Below are 12,669 nucleotides of genomic sequence, written 5' to 3'. Positions count from 1 at the left end.
CTATCGACCCCAGTGCACAGATCTGCCCCGGACGGCTTGCCCTCTCTGCTGATATTCATTAGAAGGGGCTGCCCAGCCCCCTGTGTACCAAAACACCTCATAGCATAGGAAATAAACTGCTAATATCACAGAAATGGCACTGAGGATGAAAGTAAGAGACTTACCTTCATCCTCAGAGCCCGTTGCACTATAGGGACATATCAGAAGGTTAGATTCTTCTAGTCTGCTAATAGTTTCCTTTTAACAAAAAAAAAAACCTGCGCTATTATTGATATGTTTTCTTAATTTTTCCTATGTTACGAAACAATCTAATTGAAAGTTTTCAGACCTTCTCATAGGATGAATATTTAAAAGCATTAGGATGACAGTATTTGTAGCATGTTTTCTTTTTGTAGTACTGAAATGCCAGATATAACCTGGGGGTAGACCTGATGCCACTGTTTTCTAGTTCCAGAAGTTTAATAAAAAGTTTTGGAAAGTTGTCAGTGACCATGATGTCCATACAGAGGGTAGAAATTATCCCACCCTTTGCTATAGGATAATTTTAGGCATCTGATGGATCTATTGTTGCTTCTGGGCAGCACAGGGAGCCCCCTCACATGCAACTTACTAATGCCTGATCACTGCTTCTGGAGAGATGTATCCCTCAAGGCAGTGTTACCCGCACATAGTATATTCACGACTGCACTCCCACATTACACTATAGAGTCCTTCACCGCCATGTTAGGCACTGTACCTCCACATTAGTATACAGGAAAAAGATCACTGATCTCAGGGAGACAGCCAAACATAACACGGGTGGATGTCGCCTAAAGCACTCAATATAGTGAAATCCTAGGTGCATTGCTCCCTGGGATATATGAATATGCAAAATAAAAGGACCAAGGGGTGGCTCCTGTAGGGAAACAACCAAAACAACCATATTAAGTGGCCCTATAAGTCCACATTAGTATGCAGCAGGTTCTTTATCATTCCACCCTCACATTGCCACTGGATCTGTAGGTATAAGGCATACACAATGCTGATTCTAAATTATTGGCACCGGCACAGTGTAGGAAGTATCTAAGACTACTTCCTCGAGAATGACAGTGATAGTAGCCATGACTAAGCCCACGATCAGGATTGAAGTAGAATTTTCAGGCTGAATATTTCTATTTATCAGTGACTCCATATGCAAAGTGATTTCAAATAGTTTGAACCAATCAATTGCGTTCTGGCCCCCACAGTCATGCCTCCTTTTTACCATGGCCATCATGTTTTGGTAAAAACAGTGACAACCCTAGTTGGTATCTGCTGAGATGCAAAAATCTGATCGGGAAGTAACTAATATGTGTGAACACACCCTATGAATCACATGGACCATTATAGTTGTAGTAGTTATGTCACTCTTCCGTTGTGTTACATACATATACATTAGATAAAGAACACACATTATAAGGCTTTGTAATAAACAAATTCCAATATTGTCCCAAAACCAGGATCCTGGGGACCGCACCTGTACGATAGGCGGCACGCCTAGGGACATAATCATTGTGTATACATCGATGTACACAGCACACACATAGATTCTCTTCTCTGCCACCCATACAGCATCAACATGTATGAAAACCCATAGTACTTTCCATACAGCCACAAGCTTCTAGACCTTAGTTCAGGAAATAAAAACAGGTGCAACGCAACATAAATCACTACGGATCCCTTTAAGGATGTGCACAGCAGACTAGCCTCACCCCGTGTCATTTACCTGTTATAATGCTCTTAATGTCCTCAGGTAGCAGTTGAGTCATTGCGAATGGTTAGTTATGTCTGTATAAAGCGATATTTCAACACTAAATAGCTGCAGTAAAGCTCGTAGTTTTTTACACTGTGTATGAAAACAGGGAAGTAAAATACAGAGAGGAAGAAAGAACAGGCTACTGTGTGTTTCTAGAGTTTAAGGAAGTAACTGGACAAATCAGCCGGCTTGTCCTCCCCTCCTCCCCCCTAGTCAAAAGCACGTAATTGTGCAATGAATTACTGACAACATTGTTCCTGTACTGCTCAAAAATATCCACATTAGTGTATGATGTGTATGTAGTGTATGATGTGTATGTGTATGATGTGTATGTAGTGTATGATGTGTATGTGTATGATGTGTATGTAGTGTATGATGCATATTAGTGTATGTGTATGTAGTGTATGATCTGTATTAGTGTATGTATATGTAGTATATGATGTGTATTAGTGTATGTGTATGTAGTGTATGATCTGTATTAGTGTATGTATATGTAGTATATAATGTGTATTAGTGTATGTGTATGTAGTGCACGATGTGTATTAGTGTATGTGTATGTAGTATATGATGTGTTTTAGTATATGTGTATGTAGTGTATGATGTGTATTAGTTTATGTGTATGTAGTGTATGATGTGAATTAATGTATGTGTATGTAGTGTATGATGTGTATTAGTTTATGTGTATGTAGTGTATGATGTGAATTAATGTATGTGTATGTAGTGTATGATGCATATTAGTGTATGTGTATGTAGTGTATGATCTGTATTAGTGTATGTGTATGTAGTATATGATGTGTATTAGTGTATGTGTATGTAGTATGTGATGTGTATTAGTGTATGTATATGCAGTGTATGATGTGTATTAGTGTATGTGTATGATGTGTATTAGTTTATGTGTATGTAGTGTATGATGTGTATTAGTGTATGTGTATGTAGTGTATGATGTGTATTAGTGTATGTATATGTAGTATATGATGTGTATTAGTGTATGTGTATGTAGTGTATGATGCATATTAGTGTATGTGTATGTAGTGTATGATCTGTATTAGTGTATGTGTGTGTAGTATATGATGTGTATTAGTGTATGTGTATGTAGTATATGATGTGTATTAGTGTATGTATATGTAGTGTATGATGTGTATTAGTGTATGTGTATGTAGTGTATGATGTGTATTAGTGTATGTGTATGTAGTGTATGATGTGTATTAGTGTATGTATATGTAGTATATGATGTGTATTAGTGTATGTGTATGTAGTGTATGATGCATATTAGTGTATGTGTATGTAGTGTATGATCTGTATTAGTGTATGTAGTATATGATGTGTATTAGTGTATGTGTATGTAGTATATGATGTGTATTAGTGTATGTGTATGTAGTGTATAATGAGTATTAGTGTATGTATATGTAGTTTATGATGTGTATTAGTGTATGTGTATGTAGTGTATGATGTGTATTAATGTATGTGTGGTATCTAACTGTTAGTTGCCCTAGGCACCTGTCGTTAAGTTCTCTCTCCAGGTTCAGTGGTGATGGTGGTAGTATTCTCTAGTTTACCACTTAGCCCTGTTATTTCATGCACAGCTGAAGTTAGGAATGGGTTACTGTTGTTGTTCTAGCATGTGTTCAGTGTAACCCTTTCTTCTTCTACCTATCCCTGCTCTCCACACACACACACAACCCCTGTGGAAGTAGCTAGTTAGCTCAGCGTGGGAGGAAGTTCAGACAGTGTGTGTGTTTAATGAGTTGGTGAGAGACACACTTGTGGTCAGATGCAGCTAGAGAAACTTAGTTCTTTCAGTACTACTGAACATGTGTCTACTATGCAGTGCTAAACACTAAAAAGGGAGAAGAGTCTGGGAACATCCTAGCCCACGCCAAGAACCAGTTGACAAAGTGCAGGGCAGTATCCTGATACACAAGAGGAGCTAGCCTGGATAAGACAAAGCAACCAGAGGATCTATGTATCCTATCTCGCAGTGCAGGTTAACCAGGAAGACTCGGAAACTTAGCTTCACCCAGGTAACTAAGGCTGGGGCTTGTATCACCCTATTAGGACAGACACCTCAACACTGTAGGGCAGAAGGTGGTCAGAATAAAGTCTATACACAGGTACACGTAACTTCTCACTCTCAAGTGTTTTCTCAAGTTCCCCCAGAGTACCTTGCTATATTGGGTTAGGAGTTCTTTGACAAAACTCCTCTCCCCTACGCTACTCTACTCTACTTCTTAACTCTTCAAGCACCACTACAACTACCTCTACTGTATGGGGGGGATTTATGAAAGGGTGTAAATATACACCTGGTGTAAACTGCCTACAGCAACACAGCTCAGCTTTTAGTTCTGGTAGAATAAAATAAAAAGAATAAAAGCTGTAATTGGTTGCAGTGGGCAGTTTACACCAGGTGTATATTTACATTCTTTCATAAATCTCCCCCTATGTTTTCAAGCATCTCCTCTGCACAACCAAGTTGAAGCACTATAGTCCACGGAAACATTTGTCTATTTGCGACCAAAGTGTTTTGTACTATTGAGAGAATGTACAGTAAAGCTGTTATATTTTTACATCACTGGGACTCAGTCATCCTTTCCATCGCCTCAGCACCTATACACACTAGCCATACACCTTGGGTCATTTTTCCCCTTTCTGTGGGTGGCGGTACCGATAGTCCGGCTGGGTCAATTGCCACTCAGGACTTCCGTGGCAATGTTGTGTATTAGTGTATGTGTATGCAGTGTATGATGTCTATTAGTGTATGATATGTATTAGTGTATGTGTATGTAGTGTATCATGTGTATTAGTGTATGTGTATGTAGTGTATCATGTGTATTAGTTTATGTAGTGTATGATGTGTATTAGTGGATGTGTATGTAGAATATAACGTGTATTAGTGGATGTAGTGTATGATGTGTATTAGTGGATGTGAATGTAGTGTACGATGTGTATTGGTGTATGTGTATGTAGTGTATAGCACTTATGTAGTATGTAGTATGTGTATTTAGTGTATAGCACTTTTATTGCGATTTGCCTACCCTGTACAATGACATATAATCTAATGGTGTTTCTTACGTGAAATATTATAGCACATATGTGTGCATTATATTCTCCTGTATTTATAGTTTATGTAAACAGGTTAATGTTATACTGTTGCCGTCTTTTAAAGGGTTTATCCAGCATTAGAAAAGTATGGCAACTTTCTTCCAGCACCACTCTTGTCTCCAATTTGGGGGCAGGTTTTGCAGCTTATTTCCGTTTAAGTGAATGGAGCTTAATTGCAAAACACACCTGAAATGGAGACAAGAGTTGTGTTTCTCTGGAAGAAAGTGGCCATGTTTTTCTAATGCTGGATACCCCTTTAAATTGCTGCTTGACTCAGTCTGGGGGCATGGTCCCCTGGACACCACATAGAATGTAAGACAACACCTTTAAGATGGGGCACTGTACTTAGGAAGGGGCAAGATTGTTATGATTGAAGGGAATATTGGAAAAAATGTCAATCAGACTAATGGAAAGTTAGACATACAGCAAAATAACCATTTAACAATTGGAACTAATTACTAGAGTTGTTTGAGATGCAATGATGGCTCTTATATCTAAAATAATAATCCTTACTTGTAGATAGAGCAATTGAAATGAATACAATGCCCAGTGAGGGTAATAGCTGTTTAAGGCCACATAAATGTAATAATAGCAAAATGAATGGATGATAAGGACCATTAGTCCCACCTAAGTGCTCATAAATAAAACATAGGCCGTCCCAGGGATCCTGATTAAAATGTTTATAACAATGCGGAGCTACATTAGAAGGTTGCAAAATCTAATTACTATTTAAATGGCATCTTATTGAAAGTGTTAGGTCTACTTATTATACTGTTATAGCCATGATTTTGTTTAAAGAAATATTGTCAACATAACTGCAAAGTTATATTGACTTTACCCAAGTAACATTAAAAGTAAGTTTAGATGAATATTGTTTTGTCCATGTTTTTAGAGGTTCTAGTCTGCAGCAATATCGTTTTAAGTTCTCATAATGCAGATGGACCCATAAAAGTAAATCTGTCACCTTACAAACTTCTCACACAGTTACGGACCTATTACACAGAACGATAATCTGCGGAATCAGGCCAATTCTGCAAATTATCGCTTCGTGTGATAAAAACAACAATCAGCTGATGACAGTCCTGACTATAAATCATCAGCCGCTGAGTGTATCACTACGTGTAATAGCAAAAGGCTGATGAATGTGTTAAGAAAATTATAAAGTATATACATAGCTCTCCATGCTCCCTGGTGCTTCTGCTCGCTCCTCGGTGTCTTCCTGGCTCCTGCCCACTGTCCCCAGCCACCGTGGTACTTTAGAGCCGTTCTCTATAGTGTCAGGGTGCCCGGCCAATCACTGGCCGAGATGGGACCAAATGATAATGGATAAATAGGAATAGCCTAAAGTGCTCAAAACTCCTATGCCCCACTGCAAACTGTTACAGGGCTCCATCTACTATGTGCCATTTGGCATTCTCTGTTACCAACTTAACTGCTATTTTTACGTCTTACAGCTTTATGGTGTAAGTTCTTACGTAGTGTGAACTGTGCAGCCGTAGATCGTATACTTTCCATTGTACGCAAACTACGTAAATCTCCGGCCGCTTATTCACGGAACGCGCTACGTCTGGAGACTTACGTAGTGTGAACATAGCCTTAGGCTATGTTCACACAATGTATTTTCTCATTTATTAACGGCCGGACGTTATTAAATGAAAAAATACATTGCACTGATTTCAATGGAATCCCAGACGGAGTGTATACACTCTGGCCGGGATTCCTTGCGGTGGCACAAAATACTGACATGTCAGTTTTGTGAAGTTGCTATTCATTGAAACTGACAGTGCAGACAATGTAAAGTGTGGCTCTGGATGCACTTCACATTGTCGGCTATGGTTAATTGGAACGTGGGCACACCCATGTGCCTGCATTCTAATTCAGAAGAAATTAAGTTCATCTGGCAGGTACTGCAGTACTGGCCAGGATAAACTTCACTGACAGCAGCCATTCTGTGACACAGCCGTGCCACAGAACAGCCGCTTTTATACATAGTGTGAACCCGGCTTTACAGTATATATACTTGCCCTTGTCACTTTCTTATGATTTCCCACACTCTTCATGTTTAATGGACAGACAATATGAGAAGACCTCCATTAGGAGACATTGTTCTTACTTTCTATGGTGCCTAGACAAATAACAACTAGAGAGGCTTGTACGGCTATATATGTTGGCACCATACCAACGTATTTTAGTTGCACTGCATTTCATTAATTTTCAATAGAGAATGAATGAATGTGTTTTCATCAGATTACATTACTGAGCATGCTACAGAAGGTATTACGTGCAGCCCTAAATATGAATTCTAACCTACGAGTCCTATCAGCTTCGCCCAGCAGGCCTCCTTCCTGTCTCTTACAGTTCATCTCTACCGTCACTTGCTCCCAGTATGTTTTATGCTTTATTTCCACTCAAGAATTTCAGGAACATTTTTTGTCAGCATGGTTTTGTGTTTTTGCAGCTGTGTTCATTTTGTAATGTTTTCAACCTTGGAAGATGTAACTAAAAAGAATATTAGTGAAAACAAATCTGATGGGAGATGCTGCAAACTATGCGGCAATAATAAAACAGCTATATAGAAAAGAACAATATTTGAAGTACAAAATGCATTCGTTAAGCGCTAATCGCCGTGCAAGGATCCAGTATCTATCAGCACCCAGCAATAACAGTTTTTGCAAAGGAAATTGAATGTGTTATTAATTTGCTGCCGATTTAGCCATGAAAATTGATTTTTTTTCAGTCTTTAACTAATGACATTTATTCTCCTCTTCTCTCTCCAAGAACTGTGATGATGCCCGGGAAACTTTTTTTTTTTTTTTTTTTTTAAGAAAGAAACATTTTCTCGGTATGACCCTGTTTGCACCTGTAGCCTGAGTACCGCCTGGAAAACAAGGATACAGCCTAGGTAATAGGCTGTATCACAGTTTTCCAGGCGGTACTCGGGCTGCCTCCACCTTCCCCACGGAACGGGAAGGCAGCAGGAGTCAAATGCCGATGGTTTGGGTTTGTACAAACCTGAACCTCTACCCTGTTCGATCATCTCTACAGGTTTGATTCTTTACATGTAAACCAATTGTTTCTGTAGAGATAAGGTGTCAGGGGCTCTTTTCCCCCTCCTACCCTTCTGAAATAACATGCACCTTTGACAGTCAAATGAGAACGTTATTGTGGGAATTGTTGTTTGGGAGTAGGGTGTGTACCAACTTATGCATAAAGCAGTGTCAGTAAATGTTCCGCCCTGGGTTCCTATCTGTGTATTTGTGTAAGTGATGCTGCCCTAGTTTCCTAGTGCACTTACTGCCATCCAACTCAGTCTGTCTCAAAGTGTCATTTTCCCAGCAAATATAGAAAATTGTATTATGCAGAACATCAGTGGTTTCCTATTTGTCTGGTCTCTTATTTGTCTTGAAGTAGATTTTTTATTCAGAGCTTCCTTATTCACAAGAAAGTTATTTTATTTTTTGTTTTTGTTTTCTTAAGAATGTATTATAATAATATTACATTAATTTTCTACAGAGTTGCCTAAGAGAGCTACAGCCTTCGGCTGTCTTAAGGGGGCTCCATAAGGAATCAATGGAGTTGTAATGCACAGGCGCGACCTGCAACTCTATTCCACAAAGATTTGGGGGTCTTCATTCTAGAAGTCGCGGGGGGACCCAGCAGTCGGAACCCCTTGCAATTTCCCCCTTGCAATGATCCATTATAAGTTGTTGGAAGTTTGAAGGCTAATTGAAGGCTAACCTAAATTGTTGGGGGAAACATTAATGGCTAAGGGTCCAATTGTAAACGAGCGCCGATCTAAGGGTCCAATTGTAAACGAGCGCCAATCTAAGGGTCCAATTGTAAACAAACACCGATATTTTGATGTGTTTTAGACCCTTTTAGGCTTATTTGCAATTGCCTAATAAGGAGGTTCTAGTCCAGTATAAACTAAAGATGTAATGTCACTATAATTATAGTGATCTCCACCTATTGGTTATAAGTGGTACTGCAGTTTTTATCATGTCATAATACTTTGTCATTACATATATCAGAAGAAAAACCCATACACATAGCAAATTATGCAAATTATGGATCATTTAATTATGAATGTTCATTACCAGCTTCAAAAGCATTTGCAATGCTGGCTGAATGCTTTAATATGTTGGTATACAATTGCATTTTCTCTTGGTATAAAGTGGCTTTATTATAGTTAATACGGTCTATGATGATCAATACAATAAAAAGAATCTGTTACTTTTGCATTTTAAACAAAAAACATTTTCATTTGTAAACTTGCAGGATAACTTAGATAAAACTTTTTTTGGTTATGCAATAAAGGATAATAATAGGAATTCTTACTATTCCTGCTCTTTTTTGTAAATACTTCTCAGGGTTACAAAATTTAATACTTGGCAAAGCGCTTAATTTATGCCATTTTATTTGCATTTAAGATACAAATACATTTAGTGAGTTCCCAATCTATTTAGGCACCCTAGACAGAAACATTGCATGCGACCACCGCCTATCATGAATTCAGCTGTGTATTAACTGATGCTCAGAATTATTTACCACATGTTCACACATTTCCATAGGTCACACCCCAGACCACATTAACCTACTTCAGATGATTTCTACATCGTAATCCGAAATTGATAGACCCCAGACTCCAGACCCTAAAAGAAGTACAGACTCCTAACCCTAAAATAATTTTACACCGCAGACCTAAGACTACAACCAAGATTTCATTCAGACTCCAGACTCCATTAAGGCAGACCACGCAACTGCTACAAGGCCCATGAGCTAAGGGGACCAGCAGGTCCAGACTGGTATCTGGCCCTTTAACTGTGAGCATTCGTGATGAATGCTCACAGTTAAATGATGCAGCGTTTTGACTGACAGAGGAAGAAGCCATTAGCGGGAAGTCCTGCCAGCCACAAAAAGGCGCTCTCTATTCCAGCTCCGCAGCTAGGTGAGTAATTGTATAAGTATGTAGGGGGGGGGGGGCATAAATTTTTTTGCTTTAGGGCTCCATGAATTCTAGCTACGCCCATGACTCCAGTCCAGATCTTAGAGACCAAACCCCAGAATAGATATGTATGGTGGCAGCCATTGTGGCTGCTTAACCCGCTGACCCCTTGTCCCAGATACTGTATATTTAAAAATCCATCAGCACTAAATTTAATACCAAAATGCCATAACCCTGGAGTAGAATCATATAACTCCAACTCTTGCTGTAGCCCTCATGCACACAGCCTGTATACAGACGTCGGCTACGTCACGTGAAGCTTTATGCCTCAAGAGAAGAAGCTCTCCACAATATGGCATCCAGCGGGACATTGCACAAGTTTTTGAAGTTGAATTCCTATGTATCCCAGGAGCATAAACCTCTGTTCAACTTCATAAAAGCAGCCTAAGCAGTGACCTTCCAGACCCTGTAAGGAGCTGTAATATGTCGGTGTTTGTGAGGCCTTATTAATACTAGTTTGTATGCTGGATGCAATTGTCAGTAACCAGACTAATGAGCAAATGCACAACAGATGGATCGCTTGGTTTTATCTTTGTAAGACTATATTTCCCATGCATTCTAAAAAGATCACCCCATTTGAAGCTTACACGCCTCCATTCTTTGCTGTGAAGAATTCTTAGATCATGTACAATATCCTAAAATGTCTGATGTGTTTTTTGTGTTTCTAATGGTGACCACCAGTTTAACATATGAAATGCTATAAATCACTGACCCGTGACTTTTTGTCTGAAAATGATTTTCTATTTCCTACCCTCCCAGGCTCATCCCAGCTTGGATTTTCGTGACTAGTAATCATATTCAGATGTATTGCACTTATAAAAATAAGCGCTGTCCTGAGAAACCATCAGGCTTGAAGATCTTTCAGCACTGTGGACTGCAGGACATCATGGAACAATTATCTCCTTGAATGGGTGTCCTATATGTGGCCTTATCACATCACGTATGGAAGGTGGACCACATACCGTACTTTATTCAATATGTATAAAAATCTGAAGCTTGGTGAACACCTGTTGCAGATTATGATCCAAGGGTTTTCTTCTTGCTTAGGAGTGTTGTACATCAAAATGTCCTGGCTGTGAAACTAAATAAAATCCCATAGTGAAAAGCTTGTACTTGTTATAATCCAGTGCTAAGGCCATTTGGTTTTAATAGCCTTCCATGAATCGAGGGAAAGATTCTCACAAAATATACATTAGTTAATCATTTTTCCATCCAAAATCTGGTAGGTGGTCTGAACTTTTGTAAGATCACCAACACATTGCTGGTAAATTGTTATGGAGCTTTCCAATGCATTTTCATCATCACTCACTGCCCCCAATAGGGATCACAATCAAATTCGACATTAGGCCATTCCAGTGTTAAAGTAATCCAAACTAACTAACTCAGACACAGAGAGGACATACTGTACAACCTCCATGCAGCTGTTGCCGTTGGTTGGATTTGAACCTAGGATCCCAAAGCTGCAAGGCAATAACACTAACCACTGATATTAGTTTGTACTTTTGGCCCAATGACCATGGCAGAACAAGGTGTGTAACTTGTGGAGGCTGTATGGCTTCTTATTACACAGATGTATGGCCTCTTTGTTTTTCCTGGAAGAAACAAGAGTAGAGATTGGGCAAGGATTGAGGTACCAATGCAAAATCTGTAAAGGCTCCCAAACCAAAATGTTTCATTTATAGCACATGGCAAAGTATAACCTAATGGGCCCCCCACACTCCAGGGCCCAGGTGGAACTATACCCTCTGCTGGTAGTTACACCGCTGGACCCTCTGACTGTTAAGGCATAATCTCTAACTTGTATTCATAAGGTTATATGGCACACCAGCTCTTGTCTTTTCTTTACAAAGACGATCTAAAGTTATCTCTGGTTATGTCTACCCACTACCATTGGCCAGTACCCTTCTGTGCTAATAAAATTGGTGGGGAAATTTTTTGGTCCTCTCCTGGTTTCATTTATAGGAACTTCCTGTCCTATCGACACCCCCCTCCCCCCTCTGGTTTGTGCTTTGTTCATTTATCGTAGTCATATTGTTTTCTATTTGTGCTTAATCAAGTCACAGCTAGAAATTGCTGACATGATTGAGATGAAGAGGTGGGAGCTGAAGGTGGACTTCACCAGCTTCTGAACATGTCTGTAGGAATATGGTTACAGTGTTCAGAGGTTCCTGACAGAAGCCATATACTGTACAAAGCAATGTCTGCTCCTGAAATCAAGCCTGTACCCCAGAAAGCTTTATATATGGCTTTTAAGATGTCACAGGTTGGATTTCATCCTATTCCTGTTTGTATTTAATTCCATGCCGAGAACTGATATACACATATATATCCAGGAGGCCTTAAAGGCAAATTAATTTAAAACTTTATTTCACACATTCTTTACAGAAACACAATCTTGACAGTAGTGTCTATGATTGTCAAGAATATTTCTGTGTGCCTTAAGTACTGGCGTAAAACCCGATATACAGGGAGGACAGCTGATTCAGCTGCGTTCATGTTTTCTGATGTTCTCATTGAGTTTATTCAATGTGCAAACATATCCTTGAGGCAGCATAATGCCCTTCTATCCGCAGTCCTACCTAGCAGGCTTATTCATTATGATAGAAGGTGGATTAATTTTAATAAATAGGTTTCATTTTCAAAGGGACACAAGCTACAGAACAACAAGGAAGAAGAAACGCCCCCCGCAAAAAAAAACTGCCAAAAAGTCTCCACTTTTTCATATGTGTGGCTAGCATATATCAGTATATCTATTGCATTAACTCTGTTTAAAAGCATAGTCATTCTCTGT

General features: G+C 39.3%; 1 protein-coding gene across 1 annotated transcript in view; it reads right to left on the bottom strand.

Annotated features, from left to right (window-relative positions):
* SKAP2 (src kinase associated phosphoprotein 2) overlaps positions 1-1,919 on the bottom strand; it is a 191,553-nt gene extending 189,634 nt beyond the window's left edge. Inside the window, exon 1 of the mRNA XM_069958762.1 lies at positions 1,745-1,919. Within this exon, the coding sequence (XP_069814863.1) occupies positions 1,745-1,787 (43 nt within the window). The 5' untranslated portion in view covers positions 1,788-1,919. The remainder of the gene's footprint in view (positions 1-1,744) is intronic.
* Positions 1,920-12,669: the final 10,750 nt, after the last annotated feature.

The sequence above is a fragment of the Dendropsophus ebraccatus genome, chromosome 2, assembly GCF_027789765.1.
Source record: "Dendropsophus ebraccatus isolate aDenEbr1 chromosome 2, aDenEbr1.pat, whole genome shotgun sequence".
In the NCBI taxonomy this organism is placed as follows: Eukaryota; Metazoa; Chordata; class Amphibia; order Anura; family Hylidae; genus Dendropsophus; species Dendropsophus ebraccatus.
The sequence above is the reverse complement of the archived record's forward strand: the minus strand, read 5'-3'. Positions and strand labels throughout refer to the sequence as shown.